This window comes from Rissa tridactyla, chromosome 3 (assembly GCF_028500815.1).
Source record: "Rissa tridactyla isolate bRisTri1 chromosome 3, bRisTri1.patW.cur.20221130, whole genome shotgun sequence".
Classification (NCBI taxonomy): Eukaryota; Metazoa; Chordata; class Aves; order Charadriiformes; family Laridae; genus Rissa; species Rissa tridactyla.
Window position 1 is genome coordinate 9,761,302 of NC_071468.1, and position 27,636 is coordinate 9,788,937.

Genomic DNA, 27,636 nt, shown 5'->3' on the forward strand with positions numbered 1-27,636 from the left:
AGCCTCTTCCGGTGTTTGATAACCCTTTTGGTGTAGAAATTTTTCCTGATATCCGGTCTAAACCTCCCCTGGCGCAACTTGAGGCCGTTTCCTCTTGTCCTATCATGAATGATTGCCTGTGTTCAGCGCTGATTTTAATATACCAAAGTGGAGATGTGTCAGGGAAGACTTCAGGTTTTCCTGCTGCCAAGTGCCAGTCCTGGTCCAGAATTCACAGGCTGAGGTGAAAAGTATAGGCACTGGCACCGTGTCACCCCAGAGGCAATGGGCACTGGCACTGTGAGCCAGCTGGAGCGTAATTCAGGTACCTGCCCCTGTCTCCTCATTCCTTTGCTCCTGCACTGTGGGTCACACCCCACGGACTGGCACATGTGCTTGCTGCCAGGTTTGATGGCACCTTCCCAGCTATGAGCTGCAAGCCCAGGATGCAGGGACCCACTTTCCATTGGCATTGGTACCCTCCAGGAACACAGTGACAAGTTCCTCACCCCTGTGTACAGTTAACGATGGGTGAGGATACTCACAGAAGTGCAGATTATAACAGTGGAATTAATGCAGATTTACTACAGCACCATTTCTGCCTTGGTGGAATAGCTGCTGTGGAAGCAGTGATCTGCCTAATGCTGGCCTGTGATGAACTGCGCAGAGCAGATTTAATTCTCTGTAATGAGCGTGAGTGGAGGTACCACGTTGGCAATTTATTTAAGGACAGAAGTGTAGGATGTGTAAAGACAGAAAATAAGGACAGCAGAGGCATATTTTGAATGGTAGTAGCTGAAGGAATGGTTCTTACAAAGGACTTGTGGAATCCGCAGGTTTATTCTTTGGAGAGCCATGTAAGGCACAGAGGGAGACTGCTGGAAGATGATCTCAGTTTCTCTTTGTTCCTTGGCTGCAGGAAATTTCCACCGTAAAGCCTCAGTGATCATGGTGGATGAGCTGCTGTCTGCCTACCCACACCAGCTTTCATTTTCCGAGGCTGGGCTCCGGATCATGATAACTAGCCACTTCCCTCCCAAAACACGTCTCTCCATGGCTAGCCGCATGTTAATCAATGAGGTATGTCTTTTATCTCTCCCTACCTCCTCTTCTTCTGAATTTGCCTTTTCCTGTAGCAGTGTCTGGGTCAAAATGGAACTCTTGTGTTTCTTCTGGATCCCTGATAGCGTCTTCCCAGATTTTATCCTTCTGACACCAACTTCAACCCTTGCTATCAGTCCCCGTGGAGATTTTAGCAGAGAAAGTTTCAAGTCATTATGTGGTTATGTTACCTGTAACTGTTGCTCACAGGAGGTGCTGCCAGCATTGATCCGACATTAATATCACTTGCATTTATTTAATAATTATATAATAATAAGTGCAAGTGACCGAGTCTGTACTTAGTCTGGCCCTAGTCTTGGAGTACTCCTGGAGTCAATTCTACAACCACTGGTCCTTCTCTTATAAAAGTTTTATATGTGAGATTTATCTAGTCATCTGCTAGCAAGCATCATGTTATACTTGATCAAAATTCATCCCTTTTGCTTTTAAAGCCAAATTTTTAACAAACTCTGCACATCTCTCTCTGTTCCTCCTTTGCTCTTTAAAAAAAATCTGTCTTTCAGTAAGAATTTGTGCCTGTATTTGCAGAGACAAAGACTGATCAACAGCAGGACTTACACCAATGGTGAGTCAGAAGTAGCCATCAAAATACCTATCAAGCACGTGGTTGAGAATGGAACAGGCCCCAGCAACTCCGCCGAGCGGGGTGTGAATGGCACACGGCGGGACGAAGACATGGCTGAGGCTGGGAACGAGACAGAGAATGAGAATGAGGATAACGAGAACAACGAAAACGATGAGGAAGAGGAAGAAGATGATGACGATGATGACCATGAAGGGCCATACACACCTTTTGACCTACCCAGTAAGAAAATCCTGGGTTTGTGTTGTTCCAGAAAGCAAAACTCTGTTTGGGTATGCCAGAGAGCATTGCAGATGTGTGTTGAGGTAGAAGTGTCTCTGAGAGCTCTCATCAGCCTGCACCTCATAGTGTAGCTCCTGGTCACAGGTAAAAGATAAGAGGAACTGGGAAGCAGCAGGAACTTCTCAGGTTGCAGACTCCTGGGCTTGGACACACCTCTGCTGCTGCTCGTGCATTGGCCCAACGCTGCTGTTGCAGTCAGAAGGGAAAGGCAGCAATCTCCATGGGGTGGTTCCTCCCTCAAAACCTGGGTCACCCTCACCAGAGAGGCCCATCTGTCTCTGCTGACTGCAGAGGAAGCCGAGGATGGTGGGGGCTGCTGTCAAGGTGCCTGAATGCAGGTCAGATGTGTCTGCACCTAGGTCTTACCTTTGCTGGGAAATGAGGTGCGCTCTTACCTTTGTGGTAAGGTGTAGTACTAGTGGAGACAAGGCAGCGGTGGTGCTGGTGTGGAGAGACAACAAAAGAAGGTCCTTGGGTGCCTCTGCTTCCTGCTCTTAACTAGGCACAGCCACGGTGTCTTCTCAGTGTTTCTGGAGGGCTTAGAAAGTCAGAGCAGCTGCGCGACTTGTGGAAAACCACACGTGCCTCAGGTTGCTGAGCACTGCGCCTGCAGGATGAAGCTCTCCTTTTTGCCAAGTCCCTCCCTCTTACCCCATCAGGGCTCGAGTCCCGGGATGATTAAAACGTATCCCTGCCTTACCTTTGACTCACACTTGACACAGCTGGTGAGACCTGTGTTGTTGCTGGCAAGATCTGCTGTGTTGCAGACAAGCCAGAATACTGTAGGGACTGGCCCTGCCCTTTACAGGTGAGATATGTTTTGGGGAACTCATGTTCAGATCTCATCACTCAAACAACATAGCTATAGTTCAAGGAAGGAAAAAACCTGAGCCTTGAAGAGAGTAATTTAGATGTCCTATGGACTATGACACTAGATTCATGGTATGGGAAAAGTTGTCACGAGCCTCTGGAGATCCCTTGTTCAAACCCCTGCTCAGAGCAGGTTGCCCAAGGCTGCATCCAGTTGAGTTTTGATTATCTATAAGGATGGAGATCCGACAGTCTTTTTGGGTGCCTGTTCCAGTGTTTGACAACCCTCACGGTAGGGCAAAAAAAAAGAAAGCGTAGAATTTATGGTAGCATCTGTTCTGAATTTCCCTTATTGCAAGTTGAGTCCATTGGCTCTCATAATTCCCTTTTGCGTTTCTGCGAAGGGCCTAGCTCCATCTTTTCTATAGCCTCCCATTAGGTGGTTGAAGATGGATCAGATCTCTTTCCAGAACTTGCTTTTTATGTGGTACCTGTAAGAACTTGACCCAGGGAGGGTAGCAAGTGTGCTCTGACCCGTTACTTAACTCTCAGGGAGGCACTTCATACTCCTCCTCTCTGCCCATCCCTGCCCTCCCATCTCTGCCATCACACCATGATATCCTGAGCAAGGAATGTCTTGTCCCTATCTGTTTGAATAGCACTTAGGTTGAGGTGTTGCTGGCATCTTGCTTGTTATTAACAAAATAATAACATTCTGGACTAAAGGAGACTAGAATTGTGATTATTTCCCTTTTTTTGTTTTACAGCTGGCAAGATAGAAATCTTGAAGTGGCTTTTTACTTGGCCATTGAGTTTTGTCCTGTACTTCACAGTGCCCAACTGTAACAAACCCCACTTGGAAAAATGGTTCATGGTTACTTTTGCTTCTTCTACCCTCTGGATTGCAGCTTTCTCCTACATGATGGTGTGGATGGTACGTACCAACTAAAGCAGAAACCACAGCCTGGGAGGGGCAACAGAAGTGGTTTTTGACAGCTTAGAGAAATTTGTAGAAAGCTCTACGTACCTGAATTTTTAAATGAGAAGCCTTAAGCCTGCTTCCATTTCTATTAGACCGGTCCACACTGAGAGAAGAAAATTAGGGGCCGGTAACCATGGCCTTTGAACTTCATTCATGGCTGGAATTTCACCCAGGTTCTTTAACATGGGAAAAAAATTACACTTGCACCAGTTTAACACCTCCTTCTTGTGCAGGGCGGTGTAAAGAGGCCCTGGTGCTAGTAAGAATCTGGCCTCAATAGCTTTTCCTTTTCTTGGAGCAAGCAAGCTTGAGAGACGGAGTTGTGAATGACGAAACTTGGAACTCGGCATGAACAAAAGCATGACATTGAGCCAAATCTTGCACAACTACTCTAGTTAACAGGAACTTAATTCTACCTCATTATCCTAAAGGTAGAAGTGGATAAATAAAAAGGAACACAAGGAAATACACGCATAGTTGGACTGTTCACAGGGGACAAGTTTTGTGCACTGGCTGGGTCATTGAGCCTTTTAGCTTGCTGCAGGCCTCACTACATGATATGTGTAGGTAAAAAGTGTAAGTCATCCTCGTTAGGATTACAGTAACACTGCAGCATGGATTGTGTTTCTTTTGGGCCGGTCTGTACTCTTAAGCAGAATCAGACAATGATGGAGCATCGGCATCAGGAGAAGGTCTAACAAGGGAAGCCTGGGTCTGGGCTGCTGCACTTTTGATGGGGTGCACGATTCATGGTCTGCGTCGGCATGGGACCCGAAGAGCGTGGAGATGCCTCGCTAAAGCACTGGCAACTGCTTCCCTGCTGGGAAGGGGGAGGCAGCAAAAAAATCTTCACTGCCTTCACAGTTCGTTCTTGTACTAAATGCAAAAATGAATGCCAGGCTTTTCCCTAGGAACTAATCAAAGCAGTTATAGAAGACGGGTTTTTATTTTGTTTTGTTTTCAATAGCCCATGTTACCCTGAAAAAAAACCAGAAGGTTACTTGCTGCTTTTCATCTGCGAGGATGAGCTGTTTTTCAAGAAAAAAAGCTATCGCAGCTTTCCATAGCTGAAATACCAGAGCCCACTGGGTCACTGTGTTGCTTCTAACATATGGTTCACATTTCTTGCAGTATGCTGCAGAGAGTTCAGAAGAGCAATTAAATGTGGCTTATAGGAAATGGGTGTCATTAGACAAAGGCATCCAAAATTTTAAAATATTAATCAATTTGAAGAGCACTAATTTATCGTAGATAAGAGTTTATAGCAAAGGAAAGAGGAAATTAAAGGTATCTCTTCTCTGCCAGTAGGAATTGTTTGCAGTCACTTGGCGATATGTCCCTGCATATAGCGTTCTCGTAGTATAATGAACCATGGGGGTGGTTTAGTGTCTGCTTAGCTATTATTTGTATATAATAATGTCTGCAAACTTCAGCCAAGACAAGGAGACTGTTACACAGGGTAGTGGGCCACCATATAGTCTCTTTTCCAGGTTAGTATCAGAAAAATTATGGATGAAAGGTGTGAAGCAGCTAACCACAGGGAGTACAAAGCACGTCATTGCTATGCTCTGCCAGGGGATGAATATACCAAAAGAGCCTTTAAAGAAAAGTGTGAGTTTTCGCAGAGCAGTGAACTCTGTCTCACAGCATCTTGCAGAATTGGGCCAAGCTGCTCTCTGATTTTAATTCTTGTAAACAGCTTGACAGTTTATTTCCTGTCCTTAGGTGACAATCATTGGCTACACACTGGGAATTCCAGATGTGATCATGGGCATCACTTTCTTGGCAGCTGGAACCAGTGTGCCGGACTGCATGGCAAGCCTTATCGTAGCAAGGCAAGGTAGGTTCATCACAGAGAATGTTATACTGCTATGGAAGTATTTCCTTCTGTCCTCTTCCTCTTTAGGTAGCGCAGATGTGTCCTGAATGTGAAAACAAACAGAGCCCTTTTCCTGATGCTGAAATTTGAAACAAGAACCAAGAAGGAAATTCATTATGTTGCTATTACAAAGCAGCTAATATGTTCTTAATGATGGTGCGGAACAAATTTTGGCACTATGGTCAACTACAAGCCTTCCCCAAAAGTCACAATGTTTTCCTTAATTTAAATATCAATGGTATAGAATTGTTCAAAACATGGCATAAGGGTCTTTCAGGTCACTTTCCAGCTTGTCTCCACAGTCATAAGGACTGGAAGATAGTTCTGTTTTTAATGAAACTCTTTGAAACTCCTTTTTTTTTTTTTTTTCCTTGTGACTCCAGCAACAGGTGTTTTAAGAGAAAAAGAAAGTTGTCAGTACTGCTTTGGGGAACAAAAACAGTGGCTCTTCGTTGAAACAACTGGCTGCTTAATAAATAGACTAACTGAAGACCTAATCTAATCAGTCCAGTATAGAAACTCATGTGTCACGGTTACATTAAGCATCAAAAGCCCCACTGAGCATGGCACAAGAGTGCCAGTGGGCTGCAGCCAGCACAGCCAGTGGCCAGGGTCCCCACAGCAGTGGAGGATTAGTTGTGGGAAGTTCTCAGATGATCCTAGGAGGTGGATTCAGGCCCTTCAACCCTGCTAGCCTTGTGTGATGGGGTGGTGAAAGGGAAGGAATGGGATGAGTGAGATCTCCTTTAACTCTTTGCCTTACTCCTTGGAAATTGTCTGGATTAGCTCAGATTAATGTATTTCTGTTTAAAAGTTGAAAGACTTCTCTGAGACATGTTTGATTGTACATGGTTTCCATTCCTGCAGGTATGGGAGATATGGCTGTGTCAAACTCCATCGGAAGCAATGTTTTTGATATTTTAATTGGCCTAGGCCTCCCGTGGGCTTTGCAGACCCTAGCAGTGAATTATGGATCATACGTAAGTCCTACATTAGTTCATATGATTCTTTTTTAATTTTTTTCTTTAAGAAAACAGATCTATTTAAAAAAAAAAAGTCCAAAATTCTGTGGACTGGATTTGGAGAAACAAATAGTTTTGCTCTGTTACAGTTTGGGAGAAGTACCAAGTAATTGTCAGTGGATGTTCCCCATCCTTTGGAGGACAGGTACTTCCATTTCTTCCTTAAAGGGAGTCTGTGCTGAAATAAACCAAGTCACTAGAGTATATGGTATTTTCACGCACTTGAATATATTCCAATTAAGGAGAATTATCCTGTTTTTAATAAGACAGAGGGGATAAACACATAGGTGAAAATTAAAGCATAGAGAAAACCTCTAGGGCCTTTGGTAAGAAAAATTCTAGCATGGTTAAACTGTTAACACACTGTAAGATGAAGGAAGCGGTTAAATAACTGGATATTTCAGAGCATGACCATCATCAGGAAACACTGCAGAGCTTTCCTGTTTGAGAAAATCTACCCAACACCAATGAAACTGTCCTTTACTTCCCAAATGACAAAAGAGCCACCCCCCTGTCCCCAAAGTTGTTTGCAAGCTCCCTTCTGACAAGGCAGAGGAGGAGATGCCATGAAGTCCTAGAGGGAACTCGCTGTTGCTATTGCTGTTAGCTGGACAACGCTCAGACAGCAGTGTAGGACAGAGGAAAGATTGTTGATTATAATCACTGAGTAAACGCAAAGTTAAAGGACTGGAGAATCACAGAATTGTTGAGATTGGCAAGTACCTCCGGAGATCATCTGGTCCCCAGCCCTCTGCTCAAAGCAGGGGCAGCTAGAGCAAGATGCTTGGGACCATGTCCAGTTGGGTCTTGAATACCTCCAAGGATGGAAACTACACAGTTGCTCTCAGCAGCCTGTTCCGGTGTTTGACCACTCTCACAGTAAAAGAGCATTCTTACGTTTAAATGCAATTTCTGTATTTAAAATTGTGCATGTTATCTCTTGTCCTTTTAATGGATACCACTCCGGAGAGTCTGGCTGCACGTTGTCTTCTTCCATCAGGTATTTATACACATCGATAAGATTCCCATGAATCTGCTCTTTTCCGGGCTGAATAGTCCCAACTCTTTCAGCCTCTCTTTGTATCTCAGGTGCTGCAGTCCCTTATATCATTCTTGTGGGCCTTCACTGGACTCGCTCCAGTAAGTCTGTATGTTCCTTGTATTGAGGAGCCCAGAACTGGACCAAGCACTCCAGATGTGTCTCACCAATGCTGAGTAGAGAAGGATCATCTCCCTCTACCTGCTGGGAGTGCTTCTTCTAACGCAGCCCAGGATGCTGTTGGTGCTCCATGCCACAAGGGTGCATTGTGAACTTTAGCTTGGTGTCCACCAGGATCAAGAGGTCTTTCTCTGCCAAGCTGCTTTCCAGCTGGTCAGCCCCCGCATGTACTGATGCGTGGGGTTATTCCTTCCCAGGTGCAGGACTTTTCATTTCCCTTTGTTGGTGTTCGTGAGTTTCCTGCCTGCAGATTTCTCCAGCCTGTCCAGGTCCCTCTGGATGGCAGCACAACCCACTGGTGCATCAGCCACCCCTCACAGTTTTGTACCAGCTGCAAACTTGCTGAAGGTGCCCTCTGCCCCATCATCCAGTTCATGAATAAAGACGTTAAGCAGCGTTGACCCGTGGGGTAAACGACTACTGACTGGCCTCCAGCTGGACTTTCAGCACAGCGGTTTGGCCAGTTATCAGTCCACTCCACTGTCCACTTATTTCATCTGTTCTTCCTCTGTTTGTCTACGAGTATGTTTGAGAAACAACGTCAAAAAGCCTTGCTAAAGTCAACATAAACAACATCTGTTGCTCTCCTCTCATCCAGCAAGTCCACCTCATCGTAGAAGGCTATCAGGCTGGTAAACATGATTTCCCCTGCTTAAATCTGTAGGTCTGCTCACAATCACCTTCTTGTCCTTCATATGTTTAGAAGTGGTTCCCAGGATTATTTGCTTCATCACCTTCCCAGGTATCAAGGTCAGGCTGACCAGCCTGTAGTTCCTGGGATCTTCCCTCTCCTTGAATATAGGTGTGACAAAAGGAAGCAATGCTGTAGGAAGAAAATCCCTTTCTTCAATGAGCAACTTATCTGTAGCTCATCTATATTTTTGCGGAAAAGGATGAAAACAAGTGACTGAAGAGAAGCAGCCAGCTTTCATGGAGGCATAACAATGTCACTACTGTTTTGCACACCCAAAATGATCATTGTACAGCGTGATCACGTGGTTAGAGAAGGCAGTCTTGGAAACAGCCCCACAATTAGCAAAGAGAGTTTCCTCAGTTTTCACTTGCAGTTCCTGGATTTCTGTCTAAATCCTTGGATAATTGGACTTCAAAACAAAACAAGCCCCCTCCCTTCATCCCCCACATTATTAGTCATTAATTATTTAAATATTACTAAGTTGCCAGAAAAGGCTTGAGTTAGCTGGGTCAGGTGTAGCCTGGTGACAGCTTTAAGAGCTACAAGGTGCTGTTAGTTATTCAGGGAGCCCTGCTGATGTGCCTGGCACACGGAGGTCAGCAGGGGCAGAGGACAAGGAGCTCCTGCTCCCTGAGGGTCCATAGGGCTGAGCCTTGGGCTGCTCGCACAAGCAAGGCCTGCTCACTGTGCGGGGGTTCACAGGCTTGGGCCAACCCGCTTGTCCGCTAAATGTGACTGGGAGTCAGAAGCACTAGGTAATTTCTGAGCTAAGAGTGACAATTTAGCTCTGCTCCTTCGGTATTTGGTAGGATCCAAATTTGTCCTTGTAGCATCTCCTCCAAGAGAGGAACTCCTCAAAGCCATTGTGATGCCCCTGTCTTGCGTACAGAAGGAAGGAGAGATTTGTAAAAGACAAAAAGAGCTTGCTTGTTCGTGATTGCTTTTGCATAGCCATCCAAAACCACGATGCCTCCCCAGAATGTTTAATAGTAGAGGGCTGTGGCAAGGTTAAGCTTTTGCTGAAAGTAGAGAGTAAATGCATTTTATTCAATAAGCTGTTAAGGCAGTGATAGCTTTTGTGGAAGCCAAAAAAAAGTAGACTGTTTGATTTGAAAGTTAAGCTTTAACACGGAAGACCGTCCTAGAAGACCTCTCCAGCCTTATTTTTCTGGAAGTCTAAACACTCAAAGAGTATGGTATTTCTCTAATATCATACTCCGTAAAATTTCTACGTATCTCTTATTCCAGGCTGCCTGACTCAGAATCCTCTGTGGCCAAATCTTGCTCCCTGTTAATGCTGGTGTCAAGAGTTCTGGCGTGTTGCTGTGCAGAACTGGAGAAGAGGGTCTGCTCCCTTTTTCTTTCCCTTTGCCTCTGTGCTGCAGTGTGCACATGCACGTGGCAGTGTGACGTCCTGTGATTATGCACATTCTGAACTTTCTCAGCCGCATGCGGTAAAGCGGCTTCACACACTAACCAGCCAAGTAGCTGCTCCCAACCAGAAGGAGATTTGTGGGGTTTCGTTCTGAATGTCAAGAGCAGTCTCGCTGCCAATGGCACTTTCAGCTGCGGTAGCACCTTTCGTAGGATGAGCTTGTGTTTGAGCCTTCCTTAAACTCCCTGAGGGCAGGTGGGTGTTTCAGAGCCCATTTTACAGAGGGTGCATTTTGATTTGAGGTAAGCGGAGAGCTTTGGATGAGATACAGCCTGCAAGCTTGTGGCTGGTTGTGAAACATCGATATATTGAAAGCATTGTCCTGCAAGGTCCTGGTTATTGCATAGTTTTGTCATATGCCTGGCAGCAACCACAAGAAGCCCGATGCAGAATCACGACTTCTTGTTTAAACAAGTTCAGTCTATGAGATAGTGCCTGAGGGGGAAAAATACAGCTTGTGATCTAATAGATAAGACAGGAAAAGAGCAAGAGGGGACCTGTCGAAGAGAGACTAATGGACTTGCTGCAGGTCACACAGTAGGTAAGTGGCAGAACTGGAAAGAGACTGTGAATCTCTCGAGACACATCCTGGTGCTGGGTTGCTAAATCACAGTCATTTTGCTTAAGTGCCTCTCCCAGTTCTGACTGCTCCTTTCCCAGGCCCGTTGTCAATGGATGTTTCAGCTTATTATTTATTTTATTCTTCCTTTCTCGTTACAAGAAAGGAATGGAAAACCATCTTGCGCTTCTCAGGCTGCATCTTGGAAGCATCTGTCACCTATTTTAGAGAAGGAAGTTCCCCTTTTTCCGTTTTCCTACTTTGAATGAAACATTTTCCTGTAGGATGTGGGTACACCGCAAGTGGAGACTGCAGGGCAGTCACAGCCCCAGCCTGAAGAGAGGGGCTGCACCCACATGATGTGATGTAGGAAGCTGGCACACCAGGCAGTGCTTTGCAAAACCACTGTAAGCTCCAGGGCACCCATCTCCGATACCATTCACCCTGCCTCGCCTACGTGTATCTGTTACGACGAACCAGGTCCATCTCAGTGTGATCATCAATGTGCAATACTGGATTTTTAATCTTTTCCTTCCAGCGCTGACTAGAGTCAGTCCAACCCCAAGCTAAAGAATGCTCCATCTCTTGCTCCTCAAGGAAAATGTTAGTGTTGGTGCAGAGAAAAAAACGTCCTCCTCTGCCTTCAGTTCGGTTGTCCATCCCACACTTCTTGGTTTGGGCCAGGCCACTGATGCTTTTCCCATCAAAAGGGAGATCTAATCGATATCAAACAGCTTCCATATCAGATCCCTTCTGTTTCTACAATGTCTAGTCTCTAACCCAACTATATGTTTATTATTTTAAGAGTCCTTGTTATTTCTGGACGCTCATTAATGTCCCGGCACTAACTCTGCCTTCCTGTGTGCTTCCCACTGGAGCTTCCATCTCCACTACTCAGAGGTCACTTGGCCACCCTCCTGCTGCAGCTCTGGCCTTCTGTTATCAACCATAGCTAATCTAGCATGCCAGCAGGACTTTCGGAGAAAAAGCAGCATCCCTGTGGACCTAGAGAGACCTTTGAAAGAGTTCGCTTTCTCTTCTCTTCCAGCTCTGAGTCTTGGACACGTTGCTGACTCTCTAATCCTGTAAGCATCCTTCCCCAGTGGCCCTGGCAAATCCAGAGTGGAAGGACATTTGCTTCACGTCTTCCATCCAATTGCTTCCCTCTGGAATCTTTTTTTGGATGTGAAGCTGTAAACCAGACGTCAGCCAAGAGTATTTTAGAGACTAGGAATCTTAGCCTAAGGACAAACAGCCAGGTTCATTTGTTCACATCAGCATTTGGGAGTATACTCATATGTCTATCCATCACTCTCCTGCCTGATAACTTCAGCCAGTTTCAGCAAAATTTGACAGTAAGTTAGAAGTCTTAGAGACGTTACATTCCTCTCATGCAAACGAACAGCTAGAGAGAGAAGGAGTAACCCCAGTGTGAGCCTTGTTAGACATCAGAGAAGCCAGAGGGAAGCGGACACTCAAGAAACACACATTGAGATGGCAAGTGTCACTGCTTTGCTATTCGCTGACCAGTTTGCTGTTCGCTGTTTTAATTCAAGGCCCTATGATGAATCTTATGACATTAGGACAAAGCTGGCCTCCGTCTCCTCACAGCCAGCATCTGTGTATCTGTTCCCTGCCATGTTCCAGCCCAGTTGTCTGCATATAGACCACCTTTAAATCCTCTGAGGGAAGAGGGAGGAATAGGTTCGATGGAGCTGTCAGTCTGTGGGACAAACGTTAAGGTGGAGGATAGCAACAGGGTGGTGGCTCTAAGTGTCTGCAGGGGGCCCTGCTTCCTGCAGCATCACTCGTCACTTCTGTAGGTGTTACTCCTCTTCCTGCTCTGGGGTGCCAGACTCTTTCCAGTTGTCACATTAGCATCTGCAACGTGATGTGCTTGTGTCACTGCATCAGCAGCATGCAGCTTGGCAGGTATTAATGGTTTAATTTATTAGCTGATCCCAAAAACCTATGGATGGGCATAGCAAGCAGGTGCATGCTAAAGCTAGTCCCTCCAGCTTCCTGGAGTAGTTTGCACGTATGGAGTGCACTTTCTCGCAGGTTCCATGACAGGGAGACTCAGATGGTTATATTGTAGTACAGCAAAAGTGTCTGGTCCCTTCCAAAGCTCCTAACAATACAGGAATTCTCTCCAACCATAACCCCTGCGTTTCTTGCTTAATACCTTGAGTGTCCGTGTGCAGCACTCCCATGTTTTGTACGCCAGGGTGTGTACCCTCTGCAAAGTGAATTGTGTGATACAGAGCAAACCAAGGGTTCTTTCTTAGGAGTCTCAGAAAAGGTCCAAGAAGGAAATTCCATTGAAACATGCGGTAATGCAGAACATGTCTGAAGTTTCAGTTTGTTGAGACCCCTGTCTTACAGCAAGGCCTGGGGAATGCAGGATTTACGCTGAATTTTCACTGCCAGGCAGGGACACTGCAGGAAAAGGATCCCCAAACAGACAAAGGACCTGTGACTTTGTCAGCCAAGGGACTGGAAACATAGCAGAGTCCTTCTAATATTCCTGAATGAGGTAATTTTTCTCGTATTTGGACCCTGGAGCAAAACCAGTTTGGGTTTTGGCAATAGCTCCTTGTTTTCCCTTCAGCAACTGCCAGAAAAGAACTGAAGAATGGAATCACATTTATTTTGTTTCCATTGTTTTTCCTCTGCTGTTTAGCTTCAGCCTCAGTTCCTTATTGCCTGCAGGAGCTGCGTGGGAATAGCTGGAGCTGGTGGCAGCGTCTTTGTATTTGCTACACGAGAAGCAAGGAGATAGCCTCTGTTCAAATTCAGACAGAGTAGATTTTGAACTTTCAAACCTTTCATGTGTGATCAGTCAAAACAGAGTGTTTGTCTGGCCTGCTTTAGCCACTAGATACCAGCCAAACCTCAAAGGAGAGTTTGGGAATGTTGATTTTTCCTCCTTGCAGTATGAGGGAGTGCTTCGTCTGCAGACAGTTCTCTCCTGGGGAAGACGCATTTCCTATTCTTAAATGAGCAGAGAACTGAGCTTTTCCTTCCATAATTAAGAAGGCTCCAGCTGAGGCCCTTTTTCTGCTCTTTGCTAAAAACTGAAATTATCTCCTCCCTTACTGTGAGTTTTGAATGTTTTGCTGGCCTTGTTTTCCCTGAACTTACACATTGTCACATACCCTGAGAAAACCTATTCTACTGCCTCTTGCAGGAAATGCCACTTGACTCATGCGAAAGCTGCTTGACTTATTTCTACCATAATTTGACAGATCAACAACACATTTTTCTTAAGCTTTTGTACCAAATTTCAGAGTCTTCTGAGCTCCTGTGCTCACAGTTAGTTAGAAGTCACAATAAGAAATAGGGCAGGCTACGGTGATAATCAGAGAAGTGTGAATAGTTCGTCGGTTAAAACTGTATTTCCAGAGCTGTAGGCTTATGGGAAATTTGTGAAACAGCAGCAAGTAGTCCAAAATCAAATGCAGAAAAAGAAAGGATCCTCCAGGCAAGTATAGAACTAAAATGAGAGAAACGAGAAATAAGTAAACAGTGGCTATTCAGTGGCTGTTCAACTAAGATACTTTACCTATCTTAGAACCACTGAGCAATACTGTATAAAACAATTCATGGTTCTGTATGATTACTTTTTGAAATAGATAGATGGGCATTAGATTAGAAAATGTTGAAAGACAACCAGGGCTGGACAGAAGGTTAAAAAAAAGCAGCACACCTACTTGTGTGGCTTTTGTGACTCTAACTATTGCTGCGGACAGAATGGTTCTGATGTGGACCTGGGCCAAACAGGAGAAGATTGTAGGAAAGCCTTTTGCATTAACAAGTAGGATAAAACAGTAGGAAGGTGCTGTACCGGCCTTTTGGTTCTGATGAGCAACCCCTGCTGTGCGCCAATTAGCGCAATACTGGTCAGAGTTTCAGCAGACTTAGAGCAAATCTGAACCTGTCTCCTTTGAAACCGTATGTTCTCTTGTTTGTGTTAGATAAGTAATAGCAGTGTTTGCTAAAATTAAATGTTCTCGTTTTCATTAATATTTGGGGGTTTCCATTCTGTTTTCACTGACCTGTTTCCAGAGCTAGGTATAGGCTAGCCAAGAGCTTTGGCGGCAGTCCTCTGGTGACTCTTAATGCAAGAATTAAAATACTTCAGTGCCCAGTAGCAAATTTGATAGAAGGGAATATGTGGTCATACCCCAAACAATGTGGGCTATTTGCTCAAGCCTACCTTGCTCAGCTATGATAAATGGAGAATGCTCTAATGTGACCAGTGCGTCAGGAAAGTCACTGCTGGCTGATCTAACGCTGGAAACCCCTTCTACCACCAGTGCAAGGTGTACTGGAGAACATCTCTCCAAATCCTCAGGCTGCAGCCCCCACAAATGCTTGGCAATGAGTTCCATCTAGCTCCAAGGAGACCTTTCTTTGTTTGAGTGAGAATATTTAGCAAAAAAAATCCCTCAAAGACCGGACTGCCATTGCATTTTGGACCTGAACAAACCCAGACAGTTTTCATTCTCTTCTCAATTTAAGCTACAAAGACTGCAAGAATCTCGAAGCACTGCGTTACTCCAAGAAACCTTTACATTAAGAGTTATCTGGGCAAAAGACTTAAACAGGAATTATATCTGCTGTGAGGGAGGTTTCTTACTGGTGTAAATCAGCTTGCTCCAGGGCTATCTTAAGTAACCCAGAGACCCTGGGCACCATGCCTGAATGTATGCCATTCTCCATGTGTGTGAAAGTCTAGTGAGATCAGACTTAGTGCGTGTGCCAGCAAAGCAGTGCATTGTACACAGCTGGACCCCCTGCACACACCATGCAGAGCTGCCCTGTGCATAAGCAGCGAGCCACATTACTTGGACTACTTGTGTGCACATAGAGTAACTCCACAGCATGTATACTGCAAGTCCAGCATCCGGAATTACACCCAGCATCCATCCATGGAATCCATCTCCCAGCCGTCCCAGGGCAAGTCTGCTTTGAGGACGGGCTTACATCAACGTCAGTTCGTTCCAACTCTCTTTCTGTTGTTTTTCATTCGCTTCTCATTGTTTTATAGCCCTTCCCACCTGTCATCTTTGTTCTCTTCGGTCCCCTTTCTGCCTGCTCCATGGCATGGCAGGGCGACGCCATGCATGCGGCACCTCCTGAGCCACAGTGGAAACACTTGGAATTCTGCACAGCTTTTATAGTGCTTTGAGCTCACCAACAAAGTTTTTTACCCAAAGAGTTGCACTTTTTCTGAGTTGCACTTTTTCTTCCAGAAAGTCCAGCTGTGATATGTATCCAGTTCAGCCAAATGAGCTTCCTGACAAAGTGCATTCCACAGCTAGCATTTGCTTGCCCAAGGAAACCACCCTTTGCTATGTACATGGAAGGGTTTTAATCCTGCTGTCCCGTGGCAGAGTGAGGTATTAGGTAATGACCCTAATAAATGGTCCCATTTTTTGCAGAGCAAAAAGCACTGGAAAGTGAAAACTGCATTAGAAAACACCCTTTCCACCCCTCCCAGGAAATCCTTTCTTTCTATGGGAATAGTCAAGCCTCGTAAAGGAAGCTTCTTGTTATTTAGGTTAATTAATAGCTAATTGCTTTGCTTAACAGTGGGAGCCGGGCTAGATCCCAGGTGAGGAGCATTGCTAGTTAAGCCTGAGTTGAGAGCTGTTAACCTGGAGTGAAACTCGTGTGTTTTAATGCAGTACCACTGCAAGGGAAAATTGCTGCTCATGCTGCTGAAGCAGTTGCCACGTTTGCTTTGCCCATGTGGGATCAGCATGACGTGTGTCACTGTATAAAACCTGTCATAAATAATTAGCATACGCTTTCTACTTTTGGATAATCCTTAATTAGCAACTTTTATTCCCCCGAGTGACCTCCAAAGAGGAGCCTTGCAGATAGTCCAAAGAAAGAAAACAGCCCCAAACACCTCTCTTTGGAAGCCTTGTCCTCAGCAAATCAGACACAGAGGCCTTTGGAACGGTTTTCTTTCCAAATGTCTGCTGGTTTTATGGAGGCTAATGATGTAACTGAGAAGGAGCGTCTGCACTTTAGGTTGAATTCAGACATTTTCCATGCTAAAATAATTCCAGCTGCTTCATTTGCTTCCTTTTCCTGTAGATTCCTTTACGATTGATGTATTTCATACTGACAGTTTTTACAGATATTGGCACTGGTCAAACAGAATTCCTGACCAAAATCCAGACAGGAATTTATTGTAAAATAGCATCTGTCTTCCCTAGCCAGCTGCTGCTCATTTGGGGTAGCAGGGAAGGTGGCTTTAAATTTGTATTTTAGTTACACAAAGCTAGTTTAGGGGTTTTTTGCATTTTAGAATACCTAAAATGGAAATCCAGGTCACCTATCATGTATGGATCATTCAGATTAGTGGAAGCAGGAGAAGAGGGGTGAGTGAAACACAGTGGACTAGTCCATCTCTACAGGGAGCAATAATGTGTGCACAGAGCCTCCAGATTTAGCTTCTCCTGGCTCCTTAGTGTAACAGGAAATAGGCTTTAAGATATCAAAGAAAAAGGTTTTCTGAGTCAGAATCTGATGTCGTCTCTCTTCCCAAGAGCAGCTCTTGTTTCAGCAAAACTTTGAGGTTTTCTCGGGACTGGTAATAGAAGCTACGGTGGCCTTTGAGAATTCTTCCATAGCTGCAAAAATACACTTCCTCCTGTCCGCCACTTAGAACCTGCAGTTTACATTAACAGGGGGATCGTTACATTTTTCACCTTCAGTTATGCAGACAGTTCAAAAATAGGCTTTCCCACTCTGAAGCAATCCAAATCCTTCATTTCTTTGGGCGGTTAGTCTAGTGAGAATACTGTATTTTACATGTAATGGCCGTAGGAATATAATGGTCCCCCTGTACATACACACACTTACACCTTATGTCTTAAAGAAATCTTGTAATGCATTTAAGAACAGATGAGCATCACGGCTGTAGCCTTTTTTATGATAGCAAAAATCAGTTAAGAAGGAAAATGTGCCATTTGTGTAAGCCGGTATTCTAACGTACGTGAAGATAACAGAAGTCTCAGGCAGCAACAGAGCTCTGCAAACTGGTGGGACCTTTGTGAGTACAAATGCTGATAACAATTCCAATGTATAGTAGCTGCGCAAGACCTACTCACGCTTATCATGGTTTATTAGAAGTACAGCAATGCGTCATCGTGCTGAATCTTGAACATGTACAGGAAAAGAGAGAAATCCTTCCAAGACTGTCTTTCTGCAGCGTGCTTGACCTTGTCTCCAACATGGATTTGCCTAGAGGATTCTGGGTGTATGGCGGTCATTGCAGGCTCAGGTTTGCAAAATGTCAGAACCAGTAATCCTTTCCTTGGCTCTGGAAGTCAGGCTCTCCCCTCGGTTGTCCTTGGGGAATGAAGGTAAATCATTACTTTGGATTTGGAAGCAATATTTGGGTGAAAAGTTTTTCCCGACTGTGATGTAAAATGGTGCAAGTGCCTCAGCAGTCCTGCATTCATGAAATTGTAGTGCTGCTTATCGTCAAATTAGTAATACCCACTTCTCTTGCAAATGGGCTTCTTTATAGTCTAACTGAAAGGATGCGAGCACCAAAAAATGGCCAGTGATACACTATGTACCATTATTTTCTGTGCTGACAGTTGGGAAAATAATATTGTAGCGTGAAAGTTTAGTTTTAATTGTTCAATGGACTAAAAACACTTTAAAAAATAAGAAATAAACCCAGCTGTTAGAAAAAAATGTACTGTTTGAGGTGGATGAACTTTCATTCTGGGAACTATTCTCTTGTCTGCAGATCATTTGCAGGGATGAACTGATGTTTTTGCTTTTCCTTGTATACAAATGTAGAACAAACTGAGCAATTAAGAATTGGCTACCAGCCCCATTAAGGAAGATCCCAGCATTTAGTTCTGCTGTTTGACCTCAGCAGCAAAGTGGTGTGACTGAAAATATAACTGCACTGCACAAAATCAACATCTACTAGACAAACAATAGCAGTGTCCTTTTCTAAAGCATCCTTGAAAAATACTCATACATAATCTTTTGCTAAGATTGACCTCTGCCAGGAAACTTAAATAGTTGGTTGCTACTTTAAATAGTAATTGGTTTTGGTGACTGCCAGTTGGAACTCAACTTCACGTAGGGTTTCATCACACAGAAAGTGCAGGGAGGAATACAGATGGGCTGTGTTACCTTATAGTGGCCTTAAGGTAATAATTGATAACAGGTGGTCTAAAGATTTACAGTTTAGTCACCTATGGCACCCACTCCACAGCTTCCAGTTGCCCTGTTGCTTCCCTGGAGAAGCCAGCCTTCCCTGGGAGGAAGCCTCTCTCACACAGTAGCCGCTGCAGAAATGCCTTGAGAGACTCCACCTGAGTGCTCCCTTGGTGATGCTGCAGGTGATACTATTTGAGAAGATCATATAAAAGTGCTCAAAGGGCCAATGCTTAAGCTCCATCAGAGAAGAATAGGAAACTGAAGAGAGGTGTGATCCTAGCTGAGGAACAGGCTTAGGGAGGTGGCTTTATTACCTGTGGCCTTTCTATGTAGTTTTAGGCTTGTGTTACATAAAATCATGTTTTTAATGTATTTAGGGGTTAAAGATGCAAGTAAAGGCCTTTGGCTAGACTCCAAAGCCTCTAAAAATGTCAGTTAAATAGCTTCACAGCTTTGAGGCCAGTATCTCGGTTCTTCGCTTGCACAGTGGGTGTAATCGTGGCTCTGCCATGGAGATGGCTACGTCAGAGCTTGTGATGCACCTGTGAACCTAAGTGACAATATCTGTAGGCAGCTCTACAGACAATAAGTTATCTCTTTGCCTTATTTGCCTCAGTGCTAAATGATGTTCAGCCTATGCTCGTGTGCCCTAACACGTTGGTAGTGATGATTTTCAGCAGGTGAGGTTTAGGCCATCATATTACTGACTTGTTTCCTTCACCGAGATGAGTGAGAGTAGGGAAGAAGTTATGTGTTTGTGTGTGTCCGTGTTTATTTTCACCCCACAGTGAAGCATTAATTGGTGACTGAATGCAAAATTTCCTTTTCCCTGTTTGTTCTTACAGGACTCACATAAGAGTTAATTGCCAAAAAGAAAATTTCACTATATAACAATATAAGGGACGACAAAGTCCATGTAGGGGTGGAACAGTTCGAAAGCTGTCAGGTCCTAAGGACACTAATAATACTACTTCTTTTTTGGCAACAGGGAGTAGGCAAAATAATCTGTGATGTAAGATCTGACTTGGCATTTACAGCTTGCAAGACAGTGTTTAGCAACTCAGCAGTTTAGGATTACAGAATTATCAGCAAAGAGAAATATTGTTGCTTGAAATTGTGACACGGTTTTATAAACTTCCTTCTTTTACAGATTCGGTTAAACAGCAGAGGACTTATCTATTCTGTTGGTCTCCTGCTGGCATCTGTTTTTGTCACAGTATGTATATAGTCTTTTGTTCTTTGTTTCCAAAATAGCAATTTTTATATACATTTTCTTCACCTGTTCCTTTCTCACTTCCAGCTGTAATAGTGGATGCAAAGTCTGTAGTTAAGGGATAGGGATGCTCACTCCTGTTGTAAACTTCCCAAGACCTTAATCTGGCACTTCTCAGAAGCTATCGCTGTCACAGGATGGCTCTCACATTTGTGTATTTTTCATGGGAGGAGTCCAGGAGATCCATTGGTAATCTTTAGTTATTTTTCATGGTAGAGTTGAAGCAGATCCCTTGATGTATGACTGGATCCATTCTCCTGCTGGACAGGTAGACAAAATGCTGTACAGTTTACTTTGGCCCTCCGTAGGAACCTTCCGAAATACAACAGAGACCAGAACAAATAGTGCCTGGACGTGACATTGTTTCTGTTGAAATCAGTGCCTTGCATTCCCTGAGCTGTCCAAGTCCAGCGTAGCAGACTAGAAATGATAGAGGGAAGAGGATTTATGTGACCTCTTCCACATGTTGAGACCAGCTGCTATAGGGAGTCCTCCTGCGCATGGCACACCAACACAATTCCCTCGTACACAAGAGTTTAACCTTTTTAGAGGTTTGTGTGGGAGCAAACTAAGCAAAGTCCAGCACAGCCTTAGACTATGTGGCTCTAGATGGAGATGCAGAGGGGCACATGAAGCATTTTGAGTGAAGAAAAAGGAATCTGACCTTCGAAAACATTTCTGATGGAATTAAATTGGATTGTTCTTCGTAAAATCAAAGTAATTGCAGAAACTTAAGGCTCTTGGGCCAGGACTCAAGGTGATGTGAGTCAGTGTGACTTCAATGGTTGCAACGGGGATACTCTGATTTACTTCAGCTGTGGTCTTCAGCACACTTGTTGCAGCACTTGCATTGTGATTGCTTCCAGGTGACCATGGTCAATAAGGGGAGAGTCGTCTTGGTGCTCTTGTAATTGAGAATGTGATTTACCGCTTTATTTAAAATGTTCCTGCTGTGGTGGCTTACTCTGTGTTTATTGTAGGTATTTGGCGTCCACATGAACAAATGGAAACTGGATAAGAAGCTAGGGTGTGTGTGCCTTTCCCTTTACGGCATCTTCCTGTGTTTCTCCATCATGACAGAATTCAATGTTTTCACTTTTGTGAACTTACCAATGTGCAGAGATCACTAATGCAGGTGGCAGACTGTCGGGAGGAACTTCCTTCTTACCTGTGCAATACAAACCACGGCTGGCATCTCCTGAATGCGGTGCACCTCCAAGTCGTGCTGTATATCCTGTTCACTGTTCATAGGACCCGTGGCCCCATCTAGGTCTGCCCTCTCCCTGACCCCCCACAACCTGGAAAAATCCTGCATCGATGTGAAGATTATTTTTTTTCAACATTCATGTGATTTCCTAGCTCAGTTTTTGAACAGTGTGACTGGGACTTTAGATGAACTGGCTGCTAACTGGCGTCAAGCCAGGCAAAACTGGTCTGCTACAATTCCTTCTTTTTTTAAGTTATTTGATGGAAGACTAATCTAATTTATGACTTAAGACTATTGCTACAATGCAGAAGAGGGTACGTCGTACACGGGCTGATTTTCAAGGAGATTCATGGGAATTTTTTTGTTTGGGTTCTTTTTTTAGTTTTGTTTTGGTTTTTTGGTCCTTCTGGGGTTCTTTTTGTTGTTTTGTTGGGTTTTTTTTAATTGCCAGAGATCAACGTCCTCTCTTGCAGCTTCTCCTGAGCGCTGGGTCTCCTGTAACGATCCAAAGGTCACAGGGCAGTGTAATATGGGAATACAATTCAAGGTACTCAGCGTATGAATGGATTTACTGCGTGTTAAAAGAAGACTGTCAAGGCAACAGACAATGACTTTTTACTATAAATAATGAATCTTGTACAGGTGTGATGAGAAAAGCAAGGTAAACATGGATTCAAAGGGTAAACACTGCTACCATTTTACTACTAATGTTGAAGTTTTATTACTAGGGTGTTTATGGTATTTCCAAGCAATAGTTTGATCGCCAGCCCGGGAGGGCTACCAAGGAGGTGTCCTGGTTTTTAATGATCTGCACGTGGAAATGGAAGGTCAGAACTTTCTCTGCTTCATCAGATTTCTTGTTTTGGGGGGATTCAATAGTTCATGTCTTACTCATTCTGAGAAGGACATAAGTATGTGTCGGAACTTTTCTAAATGAGTTACAGACACTGGTTTCTTTAAAAGAAAAGAGGCATATTTTGCACAGACATAGTTACTGAAGTCATAATTTGCCACTCTTTAAAGAATACACTGGACCTGGTCAGATATTTGTCTTCTTAAGCAGTGGAACTTATCTAATACAGATCATGTGGATTCATCACCCCTCCTTTGGGAGGGAGGAAGACACAGAGAGAGATGGCACTTTTTAAAATGTGGAATATCTTCAATGCAGACTCGCTCACAGATCTTAAGTTATTGTGAAAGTTTAGCTATTCATTGTTCCAATATCCCAGCTAGATTTTGTATAATTCTGTATTAATATGCAGGCAGATTCCACCCCATGAGAAACACCATCACGACTTCATTTGTATGTATTGGTACTGTGGATTCTTGCCAGTGCTGGCTCTTGTATTTACTTTAAGCACTGATCACTTCTGATTCATTTGGTATGTTTTTTCCTCTTTCTTGTATATGTTCTACTATGAAATGTATTAAGATACTACCAGCTAGGTGAATGTTTTTGTCTATGGTACAAACAGTGGCAAATATTGGTAGTAAGGCACAGCAAACCCTACATAAAAGAAAGGAAAACTAAAAAAAAAAAAAAAAAAAAAAAAACACCAAACCTGAAACTATAACAGGAAAAAAAACCTCTGAAAAAAAGAAGAGTCCTGTTTCTCAGACAGAAAGCCGATTTTAATTTCGTTTGCACTTTTGGAAGTTTTTTCAGTTTGATTTTCTTTAGGCAAAATGCCCTAAATCAAAATATTTACACCCTGTGGTTTCCATTCAGCTCAGCACCTGATTTTCTTTCTTTGTTACACCGAATGTGCGGAGGCACTGGCAGCCGTTGCAGTGTGCGTGTCGAGGAAGTCCAGTGGCAAAAGCCGTGTACCGCTGGCCTTGGTGGACAAAGTGTGCTTGTGGATCCCTGGCAAGAAGAAGGAAGGGTCCAGGGACAAGCAGTAGAGAGAGTCAATGACATGCCTGCGTCGTCATTTTTCATTCTGGAAAACACTTGTGTTGCTGCTTGTTGAGCTATGCAGCCTGTTGTCTGAGTAGCCTTCTCGTAACTATGCCCGCTGGAAGTCCTTTTGCGTTAGGAAGCCCACTGTACCTTCCTGTTGTTGTTTTTTTTTGTTGCTGTTGTTTCTTTTTTGTTGTTGTTAATGTGATTAATAATAATAATAACCACTAAAATGCCTAAAATACTTCCTTAAATCAAACAATGTTAGCAACAATGTGGCACATCTCACTAAAATCCACCCCACAAACACACACCTATACTCTTGTAGCAAGATGCAGTTGCTCCTGAGCAGAGTGTTTCCTTGCTGACAGAGGGAAAGATTTGGGGAAGAAAAAAAAAAAAAAAAAGAGAAGTTTCACATCAGGGCCTATTATTACTTCTATTTTGAATATTTATACTGCTGCTCCAATGGAGCCAGTTGGATCTATTTCTACGAAATAGCCATTACCTATCCCATGGCACAAAAACTGCATGAGTATTTTTTAGGAACTTTTCCTATTGGTGTGCATTAAATACTGTAGTATATCGTAGCTTTGCATTGTGTGTAAAACCTGAAATACCTTGTTTTGACACTTGTGTGTTGTGCAAGAATGTTCTGCAAGTTGTTTTTTCTAAGCAGAAGCAAAAAGGTACATTGAACTGCCATTATTTGTGCCATATATGAGTTGATAAGCACTTCCTATATTGACAGATGCAGTGCGATGTGCTTAACGATTTGCAACCAAATCAACCAGTGCAGACCTGGTTTGGAACAGGATAGACCAACTGAATGTGTGCATTCTTGTTTTTGTCTCCGAAAGAGAGAGCCTCTCCAGTTCATTAGCATAATCAAAGCCTGTGGAAAAGTCCCCAAAGCAAAATCCCTGAGCAATTTTTTAGCATCCTACCTGTACGTCAACTCCAAAACTCAAATAGACAGTTATATTCAAATCCAGTGCATACTAATAGCTTTACTTCATCAAGCCAAGCAGAGGGCTGAGTCTGAGGGGTTCTCTCCTCCCGACGTTAGATTGTGGAAGCTGCCGGCTGTGCGGGGGGGGACAGCCAGGGCCCAGCTTCGGTTTCCTGGTGAGAAGCTCTGCAGTGCTCTTTGCTGCCTAAGACATGGGCTGTCATTGGGACGCGGGGTCACAGGAGCCCATCGAGGGCGGCTGCCCCCCTGTTCTGCACGGGGAGGTGTGGTGTGGGACAGGGCCGTAGGTGGTGGGACTGGGGTGGGTTTGGGGGGTGGCTGGCTGGGGGGAAGGAGGGAGCTGAGGCACAAAGGGGCTGTGGAGAGGCCCGGGATCTGCGGGAAACCAGTGGTGAAGCCAGGTTGGGTTGGGGTTTTGAATATGAGTGTGATTCCTGTGCGGTTTTATTCTTCTGAAAGCAAGGGTCACCTTCACGTCTGAGACTGCTCTGGTCTTTGGACCAGTCGACTGTTTTTGTTTCCATTCCTAGCCCTTCCTGACAATTCTTAATGAGTATTTCAAAGGGAGATTAAAGAACCTTTTCCTCAGTGGAGAGCGCTTCATCGCAGCTCTGACTTTGACCCGATTTAAAAGTGTTATCCCTTGCTAATTTCAACTCCGCTCAACATGTGGATGGCCTTCCTTTGACAGTGGGTCAAAGGCAGAATGATAGGAGAGGATAGGACATGAGGAGGTCTTAAGACATGCTGGAAAAACTGCTTTTGTCCCTACCAAAGGTGAATTTTATACTTCCTATTTTTTGGCTTTGGGGTCGGGGTTTTTTTCCCTTTTTTTTTGATGTGCTGCACTTTTTTGGTAGATTGTTTCTACAATAGGAACACCAATCTGAAATGAGGAGATTTTTACTGGTATAATTTGGTTGTTTTTTCTTCTGATGCTACTCGCCTCCTTTGTTTTCAGCTTTCTGTCCTCAGCTGTGTCATTCAAATCAATTTATTAGCATGCTTTGAATTTGTGATGTTAGTGCTTGTGAAAACAAATGGTCGTTCTTAACATTCAGATAGATGCGGGACTGGCTTTTTTCTTGAGGAAACGAATCAGGTACAGAACAGCAATCTAGTTTTAGAAAAACAACATTCAACGTAGGTGGAGCAACCTGAGGGTAACATTTATTATCCTGCTGTCAGAACAGGAATTTTTATATGCCTTTTCCAAATAACCACATTAATACCTGTGAGATAAAATGTAGATTGAATATTGTTGGATAACTTTTTAGAAAACCATAACTTTCTGCTGATTGACAGATATTTCTTATATCAAGTTTTTTTGGAAGCCCTAATCCTTTCAAATAAAGCTCACAGAGGTGCAATAGTGTAAGGTTTACCTATGTCAAAGTTGCACCACTGGAGCTTTAAACTTGTTTAAATATATACTTTAAAAATCAGTCTCAGTGGATCATGCTTAGCTGGATTTAAATCTGCCCTGTATTCGTGAAATTTCACTTGATCAGTAGCCACTGTAAGTTAGACTAAAATAGACTTAAATCCAGGTAAGAATGTCCATATTAGATTTGTACAACTTTAACTGAATCAGTTTAAAGCCATGCTTTTAAGGAAAGCGGTGGAAGTTTGACTATTTGGAAGACCTCAGCTACTTCACTTCAAATTTAAGGAACTGCAGTTTGAGGATGCTGAAAGGCTGTACCAAGTGTAGCGCAAGGCGTAAAGGAAGAGAGTTTTTAGTATTCACTGACTTGAGTGAAAGATGACCTCTACTGAAATCAACGGCAAAACCCCAGTGATTGTTTTGTAGGGTCAGTGTGTACACGTTTGCAGCAGTATGTCCTGAAAAGGACTGTTGCACTTTGTTTTTTTAAAGATGAATGAACTTTTTATTTTCTTATCTGAATAGGTAAATGAATAACTATTAATATGGCTAGGCACCTTTAAGGGAATTTACATGAATATTCTGTTAGCACTTAGTGGCCTCAAACCTGAAGCATAAATGCATCTACTTCCACCCAAACTGCTCTGACTTGTTTGAATCTCCAGAATCAATCTCAGGTTTGGACAAATCCATGCCTTTTGGAAAAGTTTTTTTTATTTACAGGAAAGCAACGAGGGACGAAATGGCAGTTATTTCATTGAGCACCAAGGGATATGATTTGGCTGTGAAACCTATTGTTCACCGCCCTGAAACAGCCTGAGATCTAGGCCAAGTTATCCAAGTTTGGGCAGAATCATCTAATTTCAGGAAAGCTTCTAAAAAAGCACAATTTCTTTAGCGCAACAGATTTTGTAATGTATTTATAGTTAAAAATAACTTTATCGTGGTATATTTTAGGTAGTTTTTTATGTTACTTTTTCTAATAGCCTTGCAGAATAAGTTTTAAACCTTCCACACCAAAACAACCTGGCAGAAGTCTTGTCAAGATAATCTTCATCTGCCAGGTAGGATTTGAATGGTGCTAGAAGTCAACATGGTAATTTTACAGCAACAATTTTAACATAACCTTTTTATTGCCAGTTGAGGGAAAACATAACATTGCATGCCTGAACCTATGAGGTTGAGCATTTGCCTTTGAGGTTTTCCAGCGGCATGCCTGGCAAGCAAGAGCAAAGCAAGGAGCTTGGATTCCCAGAGGAGTAATCCCTGTTGCTGGACATTTTGTCTGTCTTATGCTGTCATGAAAGGAGGGGGCTGCCGGGGCACACCACTCCTTGTTACTGCCTGCTAGCTTGGAATGACAGTTGCTCCTTCTTCATAGTAGAAACGCAGATTTCCCTTAGGACAAAGTCTTACCTTAATTCTGGTCAGCGTTGTCTCCTGGCCAATAGGTGCTGGAGCAGGTGAGGAAGCAAGCCCTCCGTTCACTTCGTGCACGTAGAGACAGATGTTTGGTTGTGGAAGGGGTTAACCGCAGAAGTGTTTTGGGGAGAGAGAGGCCTGCAATGTAAGTTTTAGTAGTCATAGGGATATGTAACTCCGCCATTAGGAATGAAAAATAAGGACCTCTGCGTTCATTCAGTGAGATGTACATACAACTGGTGGGGTCATTTCAGTAAAGCAGACCCCTGGGTAGCAAACCACCACATCTCTGAAGGAGACCTGTTGTAATAATTCCTGTCCAAAAGTAGTACCGTCAGCGTATGGGTACATGGCTGCCGTACAATCGCTGTCATTTAGTGAGTGTTGCAATTTCAGAGGTTTAGAAGGGAAATAGCCACGGGATGGCAGGAGCACCGCTGTTCTTCGTGTCCTCCGGGACATGTCTCCATGCTGGGCAGCCTCCAGTTCCCGTGGCTGGCATGGTTCCTGAGAAAGCTGGGCCTCAGGCAGCTCTTGTCCCAGCCGGCGTAGCTGCGCCCGCTAGCCGGCAGCGCGTTGTGGGAAAGTCTTGTCAGGGTAGCCGCAGACCACGCTGCCCTCGCCCAGCCCTGTTCAGCTGGGACGTACTTCTGAGCCCAGCTCTCGCGGCGTCTCGGGGACACGCAATGTGCTGCTC

At 43.9% G+C, this 27,636-nt stretch overlaps 1 protein-coding gene across 1 annotated transcript in view; it reads left to right on the plus strand.

The window, feature by feature from the left end:
* SLC24A3 (solute carrier family 24 member 3) overlaps positions 1-24,405 on the plus strand; it is a 181,372-nt gene extending 156,967 nt beyond the window's left edge. Inside the window, exons 11-17 of the mRNA XM_054196185.1 lie at positions 899-1,059; positions 1,630-1,906; positions 3,544-3,710; positions 5,484-5,598; positions 6,505-6,617; positions 19,922-19,987; positions 21,025-24,405. Of these exons, the coding sequence (XP_054052160.1) occupies positions 899-1,059; positions 1,630-1,906; positions 3,544-3,710; positions 5,484-5,598; positions 6,505-6,617; positions 19,922-19,987; positions 21,025-21,174 (1,049 nt within the window). The 3' untranslated portion in view covers positions 21,175-24,405. The remainder of the gene's footprint in view (positions 1-898; positions 1,060-1,629; positions 1,907-3,543; positions 3,711-5,483; positions 5,599-6,504; positions 6,618-19,921; positions 19,988-21,024) is intronic.
* The last annotated feature ends 3,231 nt before the right edge of the window (positions 24,406-27,636 follow it).